This window comes from Phycodurus eques, chromosome 2 (assembly GCF_024500275.1).
Source record: "Phycodurus eques isolate BA_2022a chromosome 2, UOR_Pequ_1.1, whole genome shotgun sequence".
NCBI lineage: Eukaryota > Metazoa > Chordata > Actinopteri > Syngnathiformes > Syngnathidae > Phycodurus > Phycodurus eques.
In genome coordinates this window covers 38715650-38740522 of record NC_084526.1, presented here as the reverse complement: position 1 = coordinate 38740522, position 24873 = coordinate 38715650, and the positions used below count along the sequence as shown (strand labels likewise).

General features: G+C 41.5%; 1 protein-coding gene across 1 annotated transcript in view; it reads left to right on the top strand.

Moving 5' to 3' along the window:
• The window catches only part of dok4 (docking protein 4), a 33131-nt gene extending 10628 nt beyond the window's left edge, over nucleotides 1-22503 (top strand). Inside the window, exons 3-8 of the mRNA XM_061703314.1 lie at nucleotides 2248-2362; nucleotides 3440-3559; nucleotides 10332-10521; nucleotides 18574-18712; nucleotides 20157-20268; nucleotides 22358-22503. Of these exons, the coding sequence (XP_061559298.1) occupies nucleotides 2248-2362; nucleotides 3440-3559; nucleotides 10332-10521; nucleotides 18574-18712; nucleotides 20157-20268; nucleotides 22358-22503 (822 nt within the window). The remainder of the gene's footprint in view (nucleotides 1-2247; nucleotides 2363-3439; nucleotides 3560-10331; nucleotides 10522-18573; nucleotides 18713-20156; nucleotides 20269-22357) is intronic.
• Nucleotides 22504-24873: the final 2370 nt, after the last annotated feature.

Sequence of the window (24873 nt, the reverse complement as noted above, 5' to 3'; positions counted from 1 at the left end):
GTTCACCTTCCACAACACAATGACCCTAAGCACACACCTAAAATAACGAACGAGTGGCTTCAGAATTTTCAACAATTCCATTTTTTTCTGTCAATGTGGGGTTCTGTGTGTACATTGATGAAAAAAAAATGAACTTAAATGAGTTTAGCAAATGGCTGCAATATAACAAAGAGTGAAAATTTTAAGGGCGTCTGATTACTTTCCGTACTCACTGTATGTGGTAATTTCTGTTTTAATCCTTTTCTTCCTCTTTTCATTATTAAGTCGATTTGTATTTAGCCTCCATACTGTTTCCCATTTTCTATTGTTTCTATTGTATTTTCTATTGTTTTCATCATGAAACATATGTCAGCTATAAAGCTATTTAGCTCCTTCGCACACTAGCTAGTTAGCTTGCCGGCTAGCAAACGTAATAAATAGTTAACTTTCCCTAAAACGTCCCAGTTGTTTGCATTTACGGAGCCATAGCCGTTCCGCCAGCGGCTTACTGCGTCGTGAGTGAAAATTTATATATATTTTTTTTCATATCCATTGTATTAATGGAACAATAACACACCCTATTCTTCCTCTGACTGGCTAGCACCAAGACAGGACTCATACATTTAGCGCATCATGATTCGCTGAAGCACTTCAGCAACACTGAAAAAAAAAAAAAAGGACACCGCTGCCAAATGTTTAGGGAGCACCAAACAGCATGCACGGAAAACGGTGGGGAAGACTCCCTTTTTCTGCCGGCTGATGTCAATCACCTGGAAACCATGGCAATGTAAACAATGTGGAAGCACGCACCAGGCTAAACACTGATGCTGCTACAATGACATTATACCATAGTTATAGTTAGTCCACAGTTTTACCTCTCTTTCTGGACACCTCAACTCTTATTTTCTTTTGAATTGTTGTAGTTAGTCCATCAATCACTGCATTGGCTCCCGTCATTCTTTTTCACCGCCAGGTCATTGCCACTCAGTTCTCGCTGTCCCTCGTTCCAAAGCTGGTGCAGTTTTGCGCCTTTGCATTGCCCATGCTTGTCTCACCTCTTCCCGGGTCCTCTGTCGTGTAGCCCCTCGCTCTCGGGTCCAGTGCTGCCTCTTTGGCATTCTTGTATGTTTTCCCTCCATCCTCCCAGTGTATTGTCATTTTGGCGAATGGGGTCTGGAACTGGATTTCTTCTTGTTTCAATCTTTTTTTTTTTTGATACTCACGTATGCTTTACATTTTTAAAAGACTTCAGTCACATAATCATGACCAAATCAAACTTGTCCGTTTCCTATCTATCATCTCTTCTTTGCCACACACTTTTTTGTAGAATAACTTCTTTGGTCTCGAATCGTAGAAAGGCGATGATTGATCTGGGTATCGCCTCTGGGCCAGGCTTTTTCATAAGTGCTCGATGGTCAGCACTGGATATGTAGCTCCATACCTTTCGGTAGTTTGAGCGCTTTCGTGAGCAGCTGCGCCACATATTTACCTGCAGAGTTAGTCTTTTTCAGCAAACCCTTAAATACAGCGGTGAGACCTTGATTCCAGGTCTACGACTTAATTGAGTCAAATTCATGATTGCTTGGAAGTTTTCACACCCAAAATGAAAAACTCACCATTCCTATCTATCCATCCATCCATCCATTTTCTGAGCCGCTTCTCCTCACTAGGGTCGCGGGCGTGCTGGAGCCTATCCCAGGTATCATCGGGCAGGAGGCGGGGTACACCCTGAACTGGTTGCCACCCAATCGCAGGACACATACAAACAAACCACAGTCACACCTACAGGAAATTTAGAGTTGTCAATTAACCTACCATGCATGTTTTTGGGATGTGGGAGGAAAACGGAGTGCCCGGAGAAAACCCAGGCAAGCACGGGGAGAACATGGAAACTCCACACAGGCGGGGCCGGGGATTGAACCCCGGTCCTCAGAACTGTGAGGCAGACGCTCTAACCAGTCGTCCACCCTGCCGCCCTTTCCTATCTATACAAACATGACAAAATAGAAATACAGAAAAATGACAACACAAAACAGAAATATACTACTGCAGAAAAGCCAGAAAAAATGCTATCACCTCTACCAAACACTCAGTGCTCTTTCCATTTACTCACTCACTAATGCTGAGAGAAATTAGAGATGGAGAGAGAGAAAAGGAGAGTGAAAGCGAGTGAGAGAAAGAGAGAGGGACAGAGACTCCGATTTCATTAATGTTTCATTAATATTATCTCCTCCCAATCGCTTGTATTGCCTTTATTTTGTTGTCTAGGTGACAGAAATTAGCAACGTTAAGACTGTCACAAGGCTGCCTCGGGATACCAAGCGACAAGCAGTGGCCATTGTATTTACTGACGACACCTCACGTATGTTTACTTGTGAATCAGGTAATGATAACACAAATACATGTGGATTTTTCTGATTATTAAGATTCATACATCTTTGATGATGCAATGGGTAATACAAGGTTTCAGGGGAACATTTTTGTTCATTGATGTCCCTTTTTAGAACAATACACCAAGAAAGATATTTGGGGACATTTAATAAAATGTGAATTAGTCCAGTGGACAACATTCTGAAGTGAATTGCATGCAAATTTGTTTTGAGCGATCAAGTATAGTCATCATATTGTGGTTCACCAATCAAAGCAAAAATAAGCGGTTGAGAACTGGTCAAGCGCAATCTTGAAAGCTACAAAGGTATTAAGGCCTTTTCACACCGCACTTGCTCAATGTGAAAGGACGAGGAGGAAGAAACAAGCTGCAGGAAAAAAGGAAATGGGTGCACCCCATAGAATCAGAATCAGTAATGGCTTGTCACAACCTCCGAGAGTTTAGGCTTGTTCAATTCCCCAGTACAAGTCCGCCAAAAAAAGCACACGAAAATCACTCCACCAGCCCCTCTCCCATTGGAGAACCAGTCTGACGTTACCGTGACAACACTGTAAAAAATAGAGCTTCTTTCTATTCGCCACAAAGCGTCAGACGCCCTCTACATTGCCCCCCTGCGCCACGACACTGCCAAACGCACTGCCGCCCCCTCAGCAAGTACATAATGAATGGAAGTCGAGTGCGTCAATCGCATTGGCAAGTGCGGCGTGAAAATGCCTTTACACTGAAACTACTTGGTCCAATGACAAAAGTAGTTTCTGTCATTGATGTGATCCAACTAATCCAGTTTTCCCCCAACCTTTATTGAGCCAAGGCACATATTTTACATGAGAAGAAAATCTCACGGCACACCCGCAAACATGTAGTAAATGTACCAAAAATGTAATTGCTGTGTGGAGGAAAAATATTTTCATTAAATTAAGTGAAATTGGACAATTTTCTGCAGCACACCAGATGGTCTCTAACAGCAAACAAATGTGCCACAGCACATTGGTTGTGAATTACACTTTCAGTCTACCCAGATGTACGTTTTAAGAAATCCCTATTTCTATTTTTGGCTGTTGTTTTCCACAGAACTGGAGGCAGAAGACTGGTTCAAGATACTGACAATTGAGTGTCTGGGAGCAAGTGTCAGTGACATCAGTATGGGAGAACCAGACCTCCTGGCAGCTGGAATGCAATGTGAACACACAGGTCTAATTACCAAATACACACTGACACACACCTTTAAGAGCATTATTTTAACTAACAATTATTGATGCCATACAACATTGATGTTTTTACTTAAAACTAAAATATATTTCAGTGTTAAATTCAATTCCATTCGTTTTAATTTCCCAAGATTTCTTGGTTAATGACGGTCCTGACATATGAGGTTATGAGGGTACAAATGGCACGCAATGAACTAGTTAGCATAGCAGGGTAAAAAAAAAAAAAAACATTTTTAAATCACAGCACAAGAAAGCATCCTTGGTTACCGTGTTACTTATGTATAATATGCAACATCTTTATCTACAGTATCTATCAGTCTATTTTATCTGCCAATTCAGAATGCTTGGATACAATAGGCTAGCTATAATCCGTCAATTCTGTCACCCCAATTTAGTTTTACAACAAAGCCATCGCTTCGATGTTACATAGGCCCCGTCTCCCCACCTCCTGTGGGTGAATCTACAACAACCTGTGAGGTAAATAAAATGGGCGGAGAGAAACTGTCAATAGTTCACTATCCAAAGTAGATATACAGTGGGGGAAAAAAAATATTTAGTCAGCCACCAATTGTGCAAGTTCTCCCACTTAAAAAGATGAGAGGCCTGTAATTTTCATCATTGGTATACCTCGTGGGGCAGTACGTACGTACGTACGTACCTCTCATCGGCTGTTCAAGTAAACGAGCCTCTTTTTAAAAAACAAAAAACAAAAAATAAACTATCACTCCTACGTCCACATAACTAATCGCTCAATGTGAGGTGCATGATCACAAGGCTGTCATATGACACTTGACAGCAGGATAGTGGAGGACGTTTGTGCCGGTTCTCCACCCAGCTGGCATGTCAGTGTCCAACACGCAGCCATACTCTTCCACCTCTATTCCAATCCCTATCATGCTTTTCGTGTCACGTCTCCAGACCTCAGCTGTATGTCACTGCCGATTAATGTCCATAGTGAAGTCAAGTTTATTTGTATATCTCTTTATCACAAAGGAGTCTTAAAGGGCTTCACGGGCAGACCCCCCAATCAGGCAAGGAAAAACTCCCCATTTGGGGAAAAAAATAAATCTTGAGAAGGGACCGCAGATGGGGAAGATCGCCCTTCCAGGATGAAGAGGCTGCAATGGATGTCGAGTGGGCAACATTTACCACATTGTCTGGTGCTGCATAATGTTCACTACAATGGCAAGACGTACAATGTTCATAAAGATGGCATAAGAGTACATTTAAAGAGAAAAAGGCGCTGTAGGGTAGATGACTTCGGTGGTTTTGCCTTAGGACCTGGCCCGGTCGTTCGGAGCAGAATCCTCTATAGCAACGACTCTGGGGGAAGTGGTCTACCTCCGATCTTATCCCAGTTGTTCGGTGCAGAACCCAAACAGCAACAGCCTCAGATTCACTCAACGTCTCCTAGCCCTCTCGCCGAGCAGGAGACAAGGGGGGAGGAGATAGGGCAAGCGGCAGTCAAAGAGGCCTAAATGTACTTTAACTAAATGCCAAAGAGTAGAAATAAGCCTTAAATTGTGATTTAAACATTTCTACTAAGGTAGCAGCTGTAATATCCATAGGTAGGGTATTCCAAAGTGCTGGAGCCTGAATATAAAATTCTCGAGAACCTGCGAACTTCGGCTCTCGGAGTTACCAAAAGATGGGAACATACGGTACAACTAAGTCAGCGAGATAAGAGGGCAGAAAAGTGACCCGGGAGTCATGGGCAGACTGGCCCAGTTCATGTGCGCCGTGGGGAGCCAGCCAGCCGGGAACAAAAATTTCATGTAACACTATGATTAAAAAAATTATTAAAAAAAAAATATATATATATATATATATATATATATATATATTTTTTTTTTTTTTATTTAATTTTTTTTTTTAATTATTATTATTATTTTTTTATTATTATTATTTTTGTTTGTTTTTTTAAATAGGAATTTGTTACTCTCTTGGACCATAATTCATGGAGTACTTAATAACCTCAAAAACCTACAGCTAAAAATATCAACAGAGACAAAAGGAACAGAATAAGGACCATAGATAATTTTACACTTGAGAATATGTGAGTCCCGGGATGCACGTCATTGAAACAATGAGTCCCAATCTGGGAACAACAGGCCCTGCAATTTATTATCAACGAATATAGATACAGTAATCCTACACTATATCACGGTTCTTGCTTCGCAGTCCCACAATATTGCAGATTTTTATGAATGATTTTTTATACTGTTTGTACAATATTTTTGTTATTCATTGCTCTGCTCTCTCAGTATATTGTGTGTTTCGGCCTGTCATGATAGCAAATTTTTTAGGAAGATATTTTCCCAAAAACTATCACGACAAATGATATCGTTGATTTTTTATTTATTTTTTTAATGCCACTGAATTATTAGAGCGTAATAATTAAAGTACATCCTTTTTTAGAACAATTCACTTTTAATTCTAATTCTAAGAATAATGAACAATGTCAATGTTCCCAAAAATGACACTTTTACAAACTGCCAATCACGTTTTTAGTTGATTAAGAACAAGTGTCAAGTAGCAACATTAATGATATATAGTATAAGTATATCAAAGCTAACTCTTTTGATTCAACTTTTTAAGACTGCAGCCTTTTTTTAAACGCTGCTTTGTCAACATGTTCAATAGCTATACCTCTTACAATAATAAAGCTATACTGTATACAATGTGAGCATACGTGCACCATATTAATGTCTGTATTTGCATTGTTGGGCAAAGGGTTTCATAATTGCAAGCTGACAGGACGTGTTTTTTGTTCCCAGCTGAAAAAATTGTGTGGGACGGTTGTGTTTAAAATGGATTTTGTCACTTTGAGGTTTTAAATTGTGCTGTCTTTGTTGTGACTTCATAGAAATTCGACATGCCAGCTCGTTGGTGTTAGCGGGATGGCCGCGTTCATCTGGCTTGAATCCAAAATGTGGCTTTGGAACTAATTCCATGTATGCTGCTCAATTTTCTGTACTTGCAGGTGCCCGCTCGCCTTCAGAAAAGTTTGCTTCTTGTACACTAGCACCCCTCGTTCATGCAAACGCACACTGACACGCACAGGACCAATCAGACGGAGGGTCCCCGCTCTTCACGATCTCTGATTGGTGTAGAGACCACTATGAAACCCATCGTGTGTTTGCTTTGAAGTCGCGGAAATGTTTTTTCTTACTCAAATGACTCGGCAGCTGGACACACCCTATCTCCCCCTCTTTCTGTTTCATTTGCCTCTTCGTCTCGTCTATCCCCGGTCTTCCTGTACGCCGGTCCGCCCTTGCTTCCCACCTCTCCCACGGAATTAGTTAACAACACCATTTTATATGAAAATCAAAAGCCAAACATCTCTCTCAAGTCATTGCAGAAAGCGAAATCACTCAGTGCCATTGAAGAACCAAATTTTATCTATTATTTCCTGTCAAATCAACTGCAGTATTTACTCAAACGGAGTCAAAGGGAAAAGCATAACTCTTGTGTCGTATGGAGGGGAGCTGGACCCAAGAGCAGGCGGAGGCAGATAGATTATGATGAATGGTTTATTAGGAAAGGTAATAGAGGTGGTCCTAGGTGGGTTGGCAGGCAGGGGTGAGGACAGGCGGCTGGCTTGGCGGCAGGAATGACGTGGATCAGGAACACGGGGGAAACCTTGAGAACGAGGAGAGACACAGGAGTCAAAAAGGGAATGAGGAATAGTGTGGCTTACGTGAGGCAGGTGGGCCGTGGTACCGCTTGAAGAAGCTGCAATACTTTGGCGAGGATTTCCAGGAACAGGCAGGCTTATATGCATGTGGTGACAAGGGTTGATTGGTGAGCGGTGCGTAGCTTGAGGAAGGTTCTGAAAGAGAGATCCAACTTGGTCACTCAGAGAGCGAATCTCAACATCTTCATTTCCATGTCCTTCTGATGAGCTCATTTCTAATCCTATCTAACTTGGTCACTCCGAGAGCGAAGGTCAACATATTCATTTCCACCACCTCCAGCTCTGCTTCCTGTTGTCTCTTCAGTGCCACTGTCTCTAATCCGTACATCATAGCTGGCCTCACCACTGTTTTATAAACTAATCTTCATTCCTCTTCTTTCCAGTGTATACCTCCATCTTTCTAATTGTTCCTCCATCTGCTCCCTGTTTTAACTGCAGATTACAATGTAATCTGCAAACATCATGGTCCACAGGGATTCCATTCTAACCTCATCTGTCAGCCTATCCATCACCACTGCAAACAGGAAGGGGCTCAGGGCTGATCGCAGATGCAATCCCACCTCCACCTTAAATTCCTCTGTCACACCTAGAGCACACCTCACCACTGTTCTGCTGCCCTCGTACATGTCCTGTATTATTCTAACATACTTCTCTGCCACTCCAGTCTTCTGCATGCAGTAGCACAGTTCCTCTCTGGGTACTCTGTCATAGGCTCTCTCTAGATCCACAAAGACACAATGTAGCTCCTTCTGACCTTCTTTGTACTTTTCCATCAACATGCTCAAGGCAAATAATGCACCTGTTGTACTCTTTCTAGGGATGAAACTATTGCTCGCAAATACTTCTGTCCTGAGTCTAGCCTCCACTACTCTTTCCCATAACTTCATTGTGTGGCTCATCAACATTATTCCTCTATAGTTCCCATGGCTCTGCACATCACCTTTGTTCTTAAAAATGGGCACCAACACACTTTTCCTCCATTCCTTCTCACCCACCAGAATTCTGTTGAACAAGCTGGTCAAAAACTCCTCAGTCACCTCTCCTAAATGCTTCCATACCTCCACAGGAATGTCATCAGGACCAACTGCCTTTCCATTTTTAATCCTCTTTAGTGTATTTCTAACTTCACCCTTACTAATCATTGCTACTTCCTGTTCCACCACACACGTCTTCTACTCTTTCTTCTCTCTCATTTTCCTAATTCGTCAGCTCCTCTAAGTATTCTTTCCATCTATCCAGCACACGACTGGCACCAGTCAACACATTTCCATCTCTATCCTTAATCACCCTAACCTGCTGCACATCCTTCCCATCTCTATCCCTCTGTCTGGCCAACCTGTATAAATCCTTTTCTCCTTCTTTAGTGTCCAACCTGGCATACATGTCATCATATGCCTCTTGTTTGGCCTTTGCCACCTCTACCTTTGTCCTACGTGACATCTCAATGTATTCCTTGATCCTCTCAGTGTCCCACTTCTTCTTAGCTAACCTCTTTCCTTGTATGATTTACTGTACTGTGAGGTTCCACCACCAAGTCTCCTTCTCTCCTTTCCTGCCAGAAGATAAACCAAGTACTCTCCTCCCTGTCTCTCTTATCACGTTGGCTGTAGTGGTCCAGCCTTCTGGAAGCTCCTCCTGTCCACTGAGAGTCTGTCTAACCTCTTCCGAAAAAGCCGAAAAACACTCTTCCTTTCTCAGTTTCCACCACAGGGTTCGCTGGCTCTGCCTTTGTCTTCTTACTTTTCCTCCCCACCACCAGTCATCGTACACACCACCATCCTATGCTGTCGAGCCACATTCTCCCCTACCTTACAGTCAGTAACCTCCTTTAGATTACATAATCTGCACAAGACACCAATCCAAGCACAAGACAACCCACCTGCGTGCTACTACCTCCGCTCTTGTAGGTCACCCTATGTTCCTCCCTCTTCTGGAAGAAAATTGTTCACTAAAGCCATTTCCATCCTTTTTGCAAAGTCTGCCACCATCTGTCCCTCCAAGTTCCTTTCCTGGATGCCGTACTTACCCATCACTTCTTCATCACCCCTGTTTCCTTCACCAACATGTCCATTACTATCTGGACCAATCACGACTCTCTCTCTCTCTGTCTGGGATGCTCAGAACTACTTCGTCTAGCTAGAATTTCTCTTTCACCTCTAGGTCTCCATTTCTCTTCCCATCTACACCATGGTAAAATAATGTAAACCCTGCCCCTAAACTTCTAGCCTTACTGCCTTTCCACCTGGTCTCCTGGACGCACAATTTCAACCTTTCTCCTAATCATCATGTCAACCAACGAGATTTTCCTGTCATAGTCCCAACATTCAAATCCCCACATTCAATTCTAGGCTCTGTGCTTTCCTCTTCTCTTTCTGCCAAAGAACCTGCTTTCCACCTCTCCTTCGTCTTCAACCCACAGAAGATCTGTGGTTCTGTGTCAGGACACCAAATGGGCCCACGCTGCATCTGTAACTCAGTAATGTTTGTTTGCTTCTTCCACTCACACTTCCAATTCCACACTTGAAATTTCATTTTCAGTATGTGGTGTTCTCCCAAATTTACATGCTGAAAACCTTTAGAGCTATGTAAAGCCCAAAACCCTCTTGCCAACAAATACCTACTACCAACAGTTGCACGCATTCTGTTAGACTGAGTGAACATGAAATTTAGTGCCAGCTATTTAATTTCTTATCGTAAGACCGCAAGAATCTTATCTAAGTAGATGGATCTGTGCACAATTTGTAAGAATAAACATGCAATTTAGCACCCACTATTTGGGATCTTAGTAAATCAGGCCCTTAGCAAGGAGAATTTTCTTCTTTATATTGATGTTATGGACCAAATTCTGCTCACGTTTGTGGGCCAAAAGCATTCCGTAGGGTCAGCAAACTCAGCACGAGGACGAATCAGAGAATTATGACGTTGCCATCAGCCTAAAATGAACAAATAAGGAAACTCATTACAAATGCTTGAAAATTGGGAAGTAAGTCAGGTCAATTCACCTATTTCTCTCCTTTACCACTTATAAGGTTCATGTCTTTGCTTGGCCTCTCCCTAGAGCGTTTTAATGTATTCTTGCTACCCTGCCCCAACTTGGACATCTATGGAGAGTGTATGATGCAGATCACCCATGAGAACATTTACCTCTGGGACATTCACAATCCCCGTACCAAATTGATCACCTGGCCGCTCTGCTCCTTGCGACGCTATGGACGTGATGCTACTCGTTTCACCTTTGAAACAGGAAGGTAAGACGTGATGTAGTATGTATCTGATCACATATGTTTTTTATTGGAACCTTTGGGATGGAACAACTGGTATGGTACATAGAAAGAATAGTATTTCATTAATGTTTACAAAGTGTGGCAAGGCATTAGTTCCTAGATTATTTACTTTTCAAACAGATTTTTTGTTTTAAACTAAAACATTAGCTTCTGCACTGTTCACCTCATCTTTGCACTAATCACCCCAGTTGTGACCCTTTTCTGCATCAGATTTCACTATACACTAAACACTATATACTATTACTACTACAGTATAAACATACATATGTTAGTTGCATAATGATTCATTCATTATATGGATGTATTGTTTTATATTCCTATGATCCAACTGAATTGATCTGTGCTAGGCAAGTTAGCCTTCCAGACGTAACTATAGTGAGTTAAACCATTTTAAAAGGTAATCAATTGATTGTTTCGACACCAGGAAATAACGCATTGAATTTCAGCAAGGCAGGCTTTATATGGAGGTGTGTAATGTGTTGTATGTATGTATGTGTGTGTAGGTGTGTGTTGTTTTTTTACTCACTTTTATTGACGTTTGAGATGTTGAGAAATTATCATTAAGGATGCTTGTGTGTGACTCGTGGTAACTCGCCGTACCCTTTCAAGATAGTTAGCTTAACTCAGCTCGCTAGCCGCTAACAACAACAGTAGAGTATGAGGGGAACCTCGGGCGAACAGAGAAGGAAGCGAAGGAGAACCAGTGAGAACGTGAACGACTGGACGCTGTTGCAGGTTCACGTTTGTGTTACAAATTTATTCAGCTCTCTATTTATTATTAATACTATTCCTAGAAGATTTTCTTTGTGAAAACCTCACAGTGCTTCATTTCTAGCAATTAGTATTTGACTGTTTAGAACAGGGATTCTCAAAGTTTGAGTGGAGACCTTTTTCCAAGGACACCCTCATAATTCTAACACCAATTCAAGATGTCTTTTTGTGGAAAAAAACTGGCCCAACAAGTAAAATCATAGCTCAAATAATATAGATAACAATAAGTTGCTGTTTTCCCCTTTGTTTTAAATCAATAGCAAAGCAATGCAATCAATCAACTTTTATTAAGCAAACTCATAGTCAGGAAAATCTTTATATTTATTGACCATAATTATTTATCCATCCATCCATTTTCTTTACCGCTTCTTCTCACTAGGGTCGCGGGCTACTGGAACCTATCCCAGCTATCTTCGGGCGGGAGGCGGGGTACACCCTGAACCGGTGGCCAGCCAATCGCAGGGCACATAGAAAAAAACAACCATTCACACCTATGGGCAATTTAGAGTCTTCAATCAACCTACCATGCATGTTTTGAGATGTGGGAGGAAACCGGAGTGCCCGGAGAAAACCCACCCAGGCAGGGGGAGAACATGCAAACTCCACACAGGCGGGGCCAGGATTTGAACCCCGGTCCCCAGAACTGCGAGGCAGATTTGTAACCAGTCGTCCACCGTGCCGCATAATTATTTAATTAATTATAATATATAATTATAGAAATGTGTGTGTATGTGTGTGTGTATATATCCATCCATCCATTTTCTGAGCCGCTCATCCACACAAGGGTCGCGGGAGTGCTGGAGCCTATCCCAGCTATCATCGGCCAGGAGGCGGGATACACCCTGAAATGGTTGTCAGCCAATCGCAGGGCACATATAAACAAACAACCATTCGCACTCACATTCACACCTACGGGCAATTTAGAGTCAGCAATTAACCTACCATGCATGTTTTTGGGACGTGGGAGGAAACCGGAGTGCCCGGAGAAAACCCATGCAGGCACGGGGAGAACATGCAAACTCCACACAGGCAGGGCCAGGGATTGAACCCCGGTCCTCAGAACTGTGAGGCAGACGCTCTAACCAGTCGTATATGTGTACATATATATATATATATATATATATATATTTTTTTTTTTTTATTTTTATTTTTTTTTTTTTTCGCGGGGGCAGTAGCTTTAGCAGGAATGCCCAGACTTCCCTCTCCCCAGCCACTTCCTCCAGCTTTTCCGAGGGGATCCCGAGGCGTTCCCAGGCAAGCCGAGAGACATAGTCTCTCCAGCATGTCCTGGGTTGTCCCCGGGGTCTCCTCCCGGTGGGACGTGCCCGGAACACCTCACCACTTCCCTTGCTGACCGTGGGGGAGAGGAAGATGTCTCGCCTTCAAGAAAATGACTCAGCAGGAATCAACAGAGAAAGGGCACCTTGACCAAGGACACATAGCCAGGTGTTAATCTCATATCTTCACCTTGAAACCCTCCTATGTCTTGTAACTTAGATACCTGCCTATTTCAAATAAATACAGGAGCAACGGGGGAGATTGTTTAGAGCATGATAGGAGAATGTAACTGAACAATCTCCCACGTTCTCATGAGCAAAAAGAAACCAGCGTCTTCATTCCTTTGTGTCTATTTTTATAATGTTGGGCGAGATAGATCCAACATTAAATTGGTCCTTCGAAACAGATGTCAACACACCTGAGGATTCCAGTTGTGGAGCCGACTTCCAGTTAAGAGACCGTGGCCACGGCAAGAAAGACCCTTTACGGGACTGGTCTTCGTTCTCAGCTGGGATCTGAAGGTTGACGACAATCCACAGGACAATCCACAGGATTGAAGACGACTTTGGTGAGTTAAAATTTTTAAAAAACAAGGATTAAAGAGTGAGTGAATTGCGCGACAAAGAAGTCTGCGGCAGAATAAACCTTGTGTAATACTAGTCACTGGGAAGTAAAAGAGCGACGGCGCAGTCCTGTACGTACTTAAATTCCGTATTTGTAAAAACTTGATTAGTATTGTGTGAATGTGTAAAGCTATGAATGTATAAGACAGGATTGTAAGTGACAACTGGGTTTGGAAGTAGATGCAAGAATCCTCCGCCCCGTGTTGGGTAGAACTTTGAGGATTACCAAAACCCAGACATTCATTGTCACCCTGTCATTTTGAATAAAGTCAGTATTTAGGTCACTCTAGGTGCAAATAAACTGACTTCCAAATTCACAAAATGGGAAAAAAAAACAGTTAAACGGATCCAAAATAACGCTTAACGTGTAAAGACTGGAAATATGTTCAACTCCAAAACCCTTCCAAAATAAAACATTTAAACACGTGGATAACCAAATACGGTTTCGCTAGCCAGCTAAATTAGCAAAAATTGTTTCAACTTCGAGACGAAATAAAATGCCGACACAAATGTTTCAAAGACAGGAAGATGACGAGACAGGACCAGTTGTAAGAGTAAACGAGAAAAAGATGGTTGAAAAAGAATGAGGAAACAAAGGCATCAGCACCCTTGTACCCGTTTTTGCCACCTCATGAACTTCCTCCAACTCATGAGTCAGAACCTCAACGAGTTTTACTATCAGGAGGGTCAAAAATGAATTGGTCTAAAACTATGGGAGGAACATTGTCTCCCATTCCCAAAATAACAAATATAACCACAGATGAGGGAGACATGGATTTATATCCAATGATTGAAGTGGCAAATCCAAACGTCCAAGAGGACCAAAAAGAAACTATTTTGGTCTATAGGACCTGGACTAATGAGGATGTGAAAAAGGCCGTAGCCGGCATCACACCCTACAAAGTAGACATTGATATGAGAAAAGGTTACGACATGCGACACCTGCTAAAATTACTGTAGATTATCTGTACTCAGACAATGAAGCAAAAGTCGCGGGAGGAATAATTTTACCAGACAAATTAAAGGAACTGTATAAAAATTCAAAGTGTCTGCTTTCCTATTGCAAACGAATATGGCGTTTTTATCACCTGGAATACATTTATCTTGCATGGCCATCTTGCTGTCACAACCACATTTGACTGTTGAGCGATGCACAACATTAGATCCAGCCACACTAATACCCTTACCTGATGAAGGCACGCAGCATGATTGTCAGGAATTGGCTGAACAAGCTGCTGAATTAGTAGCATTAACCGAGGCATGCAAACTAATGATAAATAAAGATGTTACAATCTATAATGATACCCAATATACGTATTCCACAACAAGAATGCAATTATTGGGAAAAACAAGGTGCAAAACTACAAAATCAAATTTACATTAGCACAGAAGGGAAACAAATACTTCCAAAAAAAACCCAAAACCTTTTCAAATGGGCTGCTATATTGAGCCATGGTGTGTCACATGTCTCAACCGGAGGGATAGTGGCACAGATACATCGACACTTTACAACCCTAAAAAATAGCAGAAAGAAACATGTGGGTTCATTTAACACACTGTAGAAGAGTCATTTCAGCTGAGTACTCAAATCGGGAAGGTGAGCAAAAGTCTGATAACGGAGCGGGAGCAGATGTGTAGATTCTGAAAACGCTTGCTGGTCAGTGAGAAAAAAAGACACCAACCCGTTTAGTGAGAACTCAGCAGAATGGCACACCCGCGTTGGTTACGATATTCGATAGGTTGTTACGTAGCAACTTTGGCTACTATGGTGTTGGTTTTGTTTATGTGGTATATGGGATGTCCCACCCTGAATGATACCAACTGAGAGGTGTAAATCATGGGATCCTATATATCCCGTAACAAAAAAAAAAAAGCACCAATGTTGTTGTCAAATCTAGAAGATAGACTGTTGGATTTACCTCACCAAACATTATAATGAATAAACACAAAAGGAATGAAGACGTTGGTCATTTTACTCATGAGGAGGGCGCATGGGAGATTGTTCAGGTTACAGCCTCTCAACACGCTCTAAACAATCTCCCCCGTCGCTCCTACATTTATTTGAAAATAGGAGAGTTCTACAAGACATAATATTCTAAGCATTAAGACACAACACAAAACATAGGACCAGACGACACCTGTCCCGTCCCCGACCACATCCGATCACGTCCTTGGTCAAGGCGCCCTTCCATCAAATGTTGCTGAGTCATCTTCTTGAAGGCGAGACATCTTTCTATCTAAATATTGTCCATAATACTAATGCAGGCTACTAATGCAAAATACTAATGCAAGCTAAGCAAATAAATGATAACTACTAAGATATATCTAACATTTCCCTCCTGTTTATCATGTATTTGCACAAATTCTCATATCATCTTACAGTCACTTCATTTCGATTTTTAACTGTAGAATCATTTTTATGAAACAAATACATTTACACCCAGAGTAGATTTGTCATACATGAATGTTATAGTTTAAACATCGTAATCATCTGGATCAGGAAACAAATCAGTTAAAGCATAATCATCATCATCATCATTATCATCATCATTATCTTTATTATCAAACAGTAATGGATACATCAGCTCCATACGGTTCTCCATGGGGGTTATGGCTGTGGTGATTAATCTACTGATTAAAGCTCGAATGCATGGGATACAACAACATCCACAAAATGTCAGAATGGCTGCAAAAACAGCAATTGATATCAATATTGGTGAAATTAGGGTTTTATATTTACCAAAAACGTCCATCCAGCTGTCCCACAAAGAAGTGTCTACCCCAGAGTGGCTCTTCATCTTGTGATTGAGGGTCCGTAGACCATCGATGGCTCTGGTCAAGCTGCCATCCGCAGCAGTATTGTTTGGAATGTATGTACAACATTGTTCTCCAAACATACCACAAACACCTCCCTCTCTTGCGAGGAGCATGTCGACAGCTATGCGATTCTGGAACGTCATTAAAGAGGTAGCCTTGAGCTGCTCATGTACAGCTTCCAACCCACTCTGAGTCCAATTTCCTAATCTCTGTACATTGAAGTGGATGTAGTTTATCCTATCAACATTTTTATTAATCGTACACCACCAGCATATGAAAGACTCAAATCCTCCTGCAACTTGGTCAGCCAATTTGTATTGATTTGGAACCCCACGAGGAACACCTATGGCGTCGATGTACGTCGGATTATTTTGCCCCTGCCAGGACAAATCTCTTTTTTGTCTATGTTCTAGATCAGACAAAAACATTGGTGCCCTTTTCATTAAATCTTGAACAGGGATAGGGTATACTGACACATGCAATATCAAAGTGACAATAGCACACAATCCAGATATATCTTTAGGTAATCTATCAAACAGTCTATCATCTCAGTGCTTAGCTTGCATTAGTTAAAATACTAATGCAAGCTAAGCAAATAAATGATAACTACTAAGATATATCTAACATAGACAAAAAAGAGATTTATCCTGGCAGAGGCAAAATGATCCAACATACATCGACACCATAGGTGTTTCTCGTGGGGTTCCTAGTCAATACAAATTAGCTGACCAAGTTGCAGGAGAATTTGAGTCCCTCATATGCTGTTGACTATACTGATTGGACTTGATAAGGAAAGCCACACACCTGTCTATATAAGACCTTACAGCTCACAGTGCATGTCAGAGCAAATGAGAATCATGAGGTCAAAGGAACTGCCTGAAGAGCTCAGAGACACAATTGTGGCAAGGTACAGATCTGACCAAGGTTACAAACACATTTCTGTTGCACTTAAGGTTCCTAAGAGCAGTGGCCTCCATAATCCTTAACTCATTCACTGCCAGTCGTTTCCTGACCAGGGAACCCCTAGACTGCCAGGCATTTTTGAGCAATTTCAGGGTTAGGTTTAAGGTTCGGGTTACAAACACAACATGATGTGGTTCTGTTGGCTTTATCAAGCCGTGATCTCCAACTCTCACTGGAGTGGTTCGCAGCCGAGTGTGAAGCGCCTGGGATGAGAATCAGCACCTCTAAATCTGAGACCATGGTCCCCAGTCGGAAAAGGGTGGAGTGCCCTCTCCAGGTCGGGGATGAGCTCCTGCCCCAAGTGGAGGAGTCAAGTATCTCAGGGTCTTGTTAACGAGTGAGCGAAGAATGGAACTGGAGATTGACAGGCAGATCGGTGCAGCGTCTGCAGTGATGCGGATTTTGTTTCGGTCCGTTTTGGTGACGAAGGAGCTTAGCCAAAAGTTGAAGCTCTCTATTTACCGGTCGATCTACGTTCCTACCCTCACCTATGGTCACGAGCTGCGGGTCGTGACTGAAAGAACATGATCCTGGATACAAGCGGCCGAAATGAGTTTCCTCCACAGGACGCCTCCCTGGTGAGGTGTTCCGGGCACGTCCCACCGGGAGGAGACCCCGGGAACGCCCCAGCGCACGCTGGAGAGACTACGTCTCTCGGCTTGCCTGGGAACACCTCGGGATCCCCTCGGAAGAGCTGGAGGAAGTGGGTGTGGAGAGGGAAGTCTGGGCTTCCCTGCTGGAGCTACTGCCTCCGCGACCCAACCTTGGATAAGCGGAAGACAATGGATGGATGGATGGATAATGTAGTTGTAAAAAATAATCACGCTAAACATAGCTCTTGACTTGATCGTGTTCCTGTCGATATTGTTACAACTGTGCGCATTAGCTATTCTTCGGGCTAAGGATGGTATTTGTGAATTTATTTAATTTAATCCTGACTGTGGCTTGTGTTTTAAACAGTGACTTTCCGGTCATTTTCTTTGTATTCTCAAGCAACTTGGTGACCATTACCAAATGTTTGAGTTGAGATTCCTCAGTAAAGTTTATTTTTCTGCTGAGGATAAGTGCCCAATTGACCTGATGTGAATCATTGCTGCCAGATTAAAATCCTATAGCTAATAAAGCTAACTGTATCAGAGATGTGCAGGAAGTAACTGTACTACACTGACCTGAAAGATCTGTGATGCACTGAATCCCCAATAAGTGAACCACAATATAGTAAAGGATTATTGTATTTGTTGCAGCGCTCCTCAATTGATTATCATTTTGCACCTGTATCAATCAGTATACTTTGAATCTCAGCTATAGCCTTTTCAAAAAGGAGAACAATCATGTAGCTCTGACTGGACACCAGTTTTCTTGGGCAATGCCAATTTTCTCTACATCGGGTTAGCATGCACGCCACATATTTAATACCAGTCCCATGCAACTAAGCCAGGAACTTACCACACATTGATGCAAAAAATCCTGCATAGTTGTTTCAGTGTCTGATTAAGATACAATATAATGGAATCATCCCAGTTTCATTGAAATATTTCTGTTTCATTTCTTACTTTGTTTATAGGCTCTGTGACAGCGGTGAAGGTCTCTACACGTTCCAGACCAGAGAAGGAGAGCAGATATATCAAATGGTTCACTCTTCCACACTGGCAATTGCTGAGCAGCAGAAGAAGGTTCTGATGGAGGTTGAGAAAAGAAACAGAGTGAGCTATGACATTTACAATTCTTGATACCCCAACATGGTTTTCAGAAAGTTTTATGGACAAAGTTTGGGACAACAACTATTTATGTCTGCCCACCAAAACTGAACAGCTGGGATAAAAGAGCAGTAGTACGACCGATGGCCAGGAACCGATGGTCAAAAACCTGCAACAAGGATGGACAGTCAATAGCCATGTCAAGAAGGAGCAACATCTCAGAGTAATGTTTGCACACCTTGTGTACCTATGCAGAGAGTTGAGACGGTTATAAAAAAATCTCTGGACCAAGAACGTCTATTTAATAAGGTGATTGAGTGCATATTTTGCTTGATATGAAAAAGACACTTCAAGTCGTGAAAATGCCTTAACCAACATGAAGTAGCCTAAGGTATTAAGGAAGAAACAAGACATTTGGCTGTCTTATTTAGCTTTTTGAGACATTTTCAGCTGTTTGGAATGTTCGGATCAATAACACTAATAAATTGCCCTATTCGTGGATAAAGTCCAGAGGCCTCACTTATCAAAAAGTGGGAACGCACACTAACCCAGCCGCACCACCAATGACCACCATCCCACCTCTGACTCCCCCTTCTGCATTAACCATCCATGAACAGGATGTGAGAAGTGTCTTCAAACAACAAAAGATCAGCAAAGCCCGACAGTGTGTTCCTATCTTGCCTCAATGTCTGCGCGGACCAGCTTGCGCCAGTCTTCCAGATCTTCAGTAGATCTGTGGAACTGTGTGAAATACCATCCTGTTTCAAATGCTCCACCATCATCCAAAGAAACCTGCAATCTCAGGTCTGAATGACTACAGGCCTGTCGCCCTTGCCACACACCAATGTAATTTTGCATCAGGTCCATCTCAATCAATCAATCAATGAATCCATTTATCCCCAAGGGCAATTTAAAGGCATGAGGAGTATCAATATTAAAAAAGGACAAACAACACGACAACAAAGTCATACACAAAGTGCAAAATTTAATCCAAAATGAACGTTTGCTACTGAAACTGGATGGATGCAAGGCATGGCTTCTGTTCACCACCTCATGCGTTACTACATTTCCTTGTCTCCAAAACATGCGTACCCGTACAGATGCGTTCGAGTTTCCATACATACATGTTTTTTTTGATAGGTCATATCACTTTCTGCGGGAACCTGGGTACGAATCTTTCAGGCCCCATTTTATGTTTATGCAGCGTTGATAAGTCACATAGGCTACTTTGCACAGGAACTTGCATACGTATCTTTCAGGCCCCATTTTGTGCATAGCCAGCGTTGATAAGTGAGGCCCCAGAGCTTCAATTTTTACAAGTCCTTCTTTTGGAGAAAAAAAAAATATTTACTTGCTTAAACCTGTTAAATGTGACATAGAGGTTTTTACTCATGATTATGCAAATGCAAATTTTATTGTTTTACATTATTAATGTAAGTTTTATTTTCAGTTGATGTATCAAGGTTCGGAATCAAACTCCTACCCATCTACCCCTATTGCCATACTGCCCAGATCAGCCTACTGGCACCATATTACTGGACCCCAGTCTTGCATGGACTCTGGTAGGCTGCAAACCATCCTTTACGCTTTTTTTGCATCTACTGTATACTGCATATTTTCTATACTGCATGGTCACAGATGAGAGGATGTATGAAAGTGAGAGTACAGCCATATTGCCAGTCAATCACGGCACAAAGAGACATCACTCACATGCAGTATCCAATTAACCTCTATGTTTTTGGACTGTGAGTGGAGTACTCAATGAGCGCCAACTCAATCATGGTGTGACTGTGCGATTTTTGGTATCCGTGAGAGGTTTTTGGGTGTGAGTGAGAGTTTTTTCTGGTGGATGTGAATGATTTTTTGATTGAGTTTGAGCGGTAAATGTTATTTTTGGCCTATACGGCCACTAATAGCAGCAATTCCCAAGTTACTTTTGCAAAAACAAATAAGTCAAATTGAATCTCCACTACATTTCAAGCAAGTCCAGTCAAGTCATCACTTGGGTTAAAACGGGTCATAAGTCAAGTCATACAATCTATTGAAGTCGGTGGCTGTTTCTGATATGGGCGATATGGGGAGCCGCCCAGGGCGGCATTCTGTGTGGCGGCACTCGAAACCTCATTTTTTAGGGCTTTTTGCACTATTTTTCAAACTCCTGCTTATTGTGAAGTGAGTTGAAGTTGACTGCCACCATAAAGTGCTTGTATCTCAATTTTGCACTGGCAAGTCAAAGCAAAAGGTTTTCCGAATGATGGGTCGTTTCTCGAAAAACTCACAAGTCGGGTCACTTGTTTCTCAAAGCAACATTGTATTCATGAATACAAAGTCAAAGTCAAGTCTTCAATAAAATTAAGTTAAGCAAGTCGCAAGTACTAAAACTAGTCTTGTGACTGTTTGCCTTATAGTTAAAGTTCACACCCTGCATGGTAGGTTAATTGACGTCTCTAAATTGCCCCTAGGTGTGAATGCGAGTGCGAATGGTTGTTTGTTTATGTGTGCCCTGCGATTGGCTGGCAACCAGTTCAGGGTGTACCCCGCCTCCTGCCCGATGATAGCTGGGATAGGCTCCAGCACGCCCGTGACCCTTGTGAGGAGAAGCGGGTCAGAAAATGGATGGATGAAAGTACAAACTGCAATTCCAATGAAGTTAGGACGTTGTGTAAAATGTAAATTAAAACAGTATACAATGATTTGCAAATCCTTTTCAACCTATATTCAAATGAATACACCACAAAGACAACATATTTTATGTTCAAACTGATTCATGTTTTTTGTTGGTTTCTTTTGTGCAAATATTCTCTCATTTTGAATTTGATGCCTGCAAAATGTTCCCCAAAACCTGGGACAGGGGAAACAAAAGATTGGGAAAAGTTGAGGAAAGCTAAAAAACAAAAAAAAACAAAAAAAACACCTGGTTGGAATTTTCCACAGTTAAAACAGGTGAGTGTCATGATTGGGTAGAAAAGGAGAATCCCTGTAAGGCTCAGTTGTTCACAAACAAGGATGGGGTGAAGTTCACAACTTTGTGAACCACTGCGTGAGCAAAAAGTCGAAAGGTTTAAGAACAATATTTCTCAACGCATAATCGCAAGGAATTTAAGGATTTCATTAAGTAATTGATTACAATATTTGCTGCAAATCAGTTAGCACAGACTTTGCAATAATTTTGAAAAGGTTAGATGGTATTGAATCAAGACAGCTAGTTGATGGTTTCAGCTGCTGAACCGCGAAGATAGATTTTACAAAGCAGCAGCACACTTCCTTTTTGTTGTAGAGGCATCGCAGGGTTCACGCACGTCACGTATTATTATGACTATTCCAGTGTGCAACAACACTCAACCAAATCAATCCTGACTTTCAAAAAGAGGCGCAAGAACAATGATAGATAGGCTGAGCCACATATTGCCTTTAAGGCTGTTCGCTCCTCCATCCATTATGACAGTTAAGCATACAGTATGGAAGAACATCAATGGTGAGTTCGTAACAACAAAAGTAATGACGTGGAAATGGGTTTGTCGTTAATCCAAAGTCATTTTGTCTTGACATATAAAAATGGTCTTTGGTGGGCGTTCATTAGAAAAGTGTTGGTCCTTCCATCTAATTATGTGTATCGTAAAAAGGACAAAACTGTTTGTGCTTCATCTGCAGGCAGTGCTTCGGAAGAGCTGATGATGTCAACTTGTTTTCCTGCGGAACGCTACGCTTCTCTGCCCTTTGAAAACACCCATGCACAGTCCCAGCCCGATATAAATTCACGTTACCAAAGACTCCAGCCTGCCTTCCCCAGACAGTGACATATTCACACACTGATGTGACTGTAATTCTGAAAATATGAATAAATGTAGTTTTGTCATCCAGTAATCTCTTTTAACGTTCACATCTGGCTTTAGTTGGGGAGGGTTTATCTCAACATCGAGGTTTAGGTCTCCACTCAGAATCACAATTTCATATTTGGTAATGCTTGGATCTACGGCTGGGCGATCTGACCTCAAATTTATATCACGGTATAAATTGAATCACTTCACGGTAACGGTATATATCGCGGTATAAGCTTCAGTGTAAAAATTATTATGGAAGCAGTTATGAATGGGTTGTTTTTGTTAATATAATCGTTGTAGTGTTGTCTTGTGTTATCAGCTGTTCAAACAGATGTGATAAGATTGATCCAAATACCTTTTACCGCCTACCAAACAAACCTGAAACTCGTCGAAAGCTTTGAATCGCAGCAATAAGGCTTAACAAGTGGAACCTACCAGAGATGGGGGGGACTCGAGTCAACACGCGTTGCCAGTTTTATGACTTGCGACTTGCTTACCAAATACTTAAGACTTGAATTTAGACTTGGTAGCCAAGAGACTTGATTTAACTTTGACTTGAACTACATGACTTGACAAGTAACATCGTATAGAGTTTGAAATCTGCATTTTAATTAAGAAAGTTTGCCTTTTTTTTTTTTTTTTTTTTGAAAGAATGAAAACCCTGGGCGAAACCCAGTCTGCATTGTTGCGCACTAGCCAGTGCGACGGAGCCACCTGCATGAAAAACAATGGAAGGAGCTCCAACGATAATAAAATTTGGATTCAAGGATTATGTTGTCGATGAAGTCTGCAAAAAGAGGATGACAACCTGCATGGCTTGCAACTCATGCATTAAAGACACAACAACGACGTTGAAGTTCTGTCACTACAAAACTCACAAAAACAGGTAAACTAATTTAACAGTTTCGCTACCTGGTCAAACATTAAGTTTCATAGACTGGTTTGGGACAATTCAAAATAAAAATAATGCGATTGTGAATGTTTTAGAACAGCTGAGTAACGTAATTAGGGGTGGGACGGTTTATGATAAATGTCCAAACCTTTTGTTTCGGTTCATAGGCATGCAAAACTCTCTTCTTTTTTCTCTCTCTCTCTCTCTCTCTCTCTCTCTCATTTACTCATGAGGGGAGAGCAAAGCAGAAAGTAGCATCTAAAATACAGCATAATGCTAACCGCTGAATGCAGAAGAAGTGAAGCAGTGTCGCTAGTGGCGATTAAAAAAAAAAAAAAAAAAAAAAAGGTGCGGACACGTTTGAGGGCCGGTGCTAGAAGATGCCAGGTGTATTATAGGCGTCTGCCTCACAATTCTGAGGGCCGGGGTGTTCAATCCCCGGCCCCGCCTGTGTGGAGTTTGGATGTTCTCCCCGTGCCTGTGTGGGTTTTCTCTGGGCACTCCGGTTTCCTCCCACATCCCAAAAACATGCACGGTAGGTTAATTGACAACTCTAAATTGCCCGTAGGTGTGAATGGTTGTTTGTTTGTATGTATGTGCCCTGCGATTGGGTGGCAACCAGTTCTGGGTGTACCCTGCCTCCTGCCCGATGATAGCTGCGATAGGCTCCAGCATGCCCCCCGAGTGAGGAGAAGCGACTCAGAAAATGGATGGATGGATGTTCCGTGAGGAAATTGCAGCCAATTCATGCTTGAAACTGTTTTGTGGTGGTTAGTGGTTACTAAAACAAGTTTGAAGTTTGTTTGTAGGACAAAGATCTCGTTCAAATCAAAGTCTATTTTTATTATTGTTATTATTATTATGATTTATGTATTTATTCATATTATTAGGTTATTAATGTATTATTAATTTTATTATACTTAATTTCTTTTCTGTATTGTGTTAAGTGATGGACTTTTTAGCACTTGTTTTTAACTGACTTGTCTTTTAAAAACTTGGAATTTTGTATTATTAATTTATTATTACAGTATTTTTATCATATTTATTAATTTTGTATTATTTATTTTCTTATAATTTATTATTGTTTTCTGTATTTTGGTCAGTTAATACAGTTTTAGGACTGAGATTTTTGTAAAAACTTCTCAATTTTGAAATGACCAAAGCACTTTATTTTTTGTAATGACGGTTGCATTCTGATCTTGAAAGTGATGGGAAACTGAAACTGTAATAAATCAGACTCAGAACTGTTATTGATATTACAGCTGTAGTAATGTCAGATGTATTATTGAATCTAAGCCAGAGCCATGATGGGGAATTCATCTTTGGATCAAGCATTTTTTATTACCATCAGGTGTCCTGAGTTGTTTAACACATCTAGATGTAAATATCATGGAATAAAAACTGGAATTCTGAACTTTTGTCTCATATTCATCTTTTGATATATATATATCAAA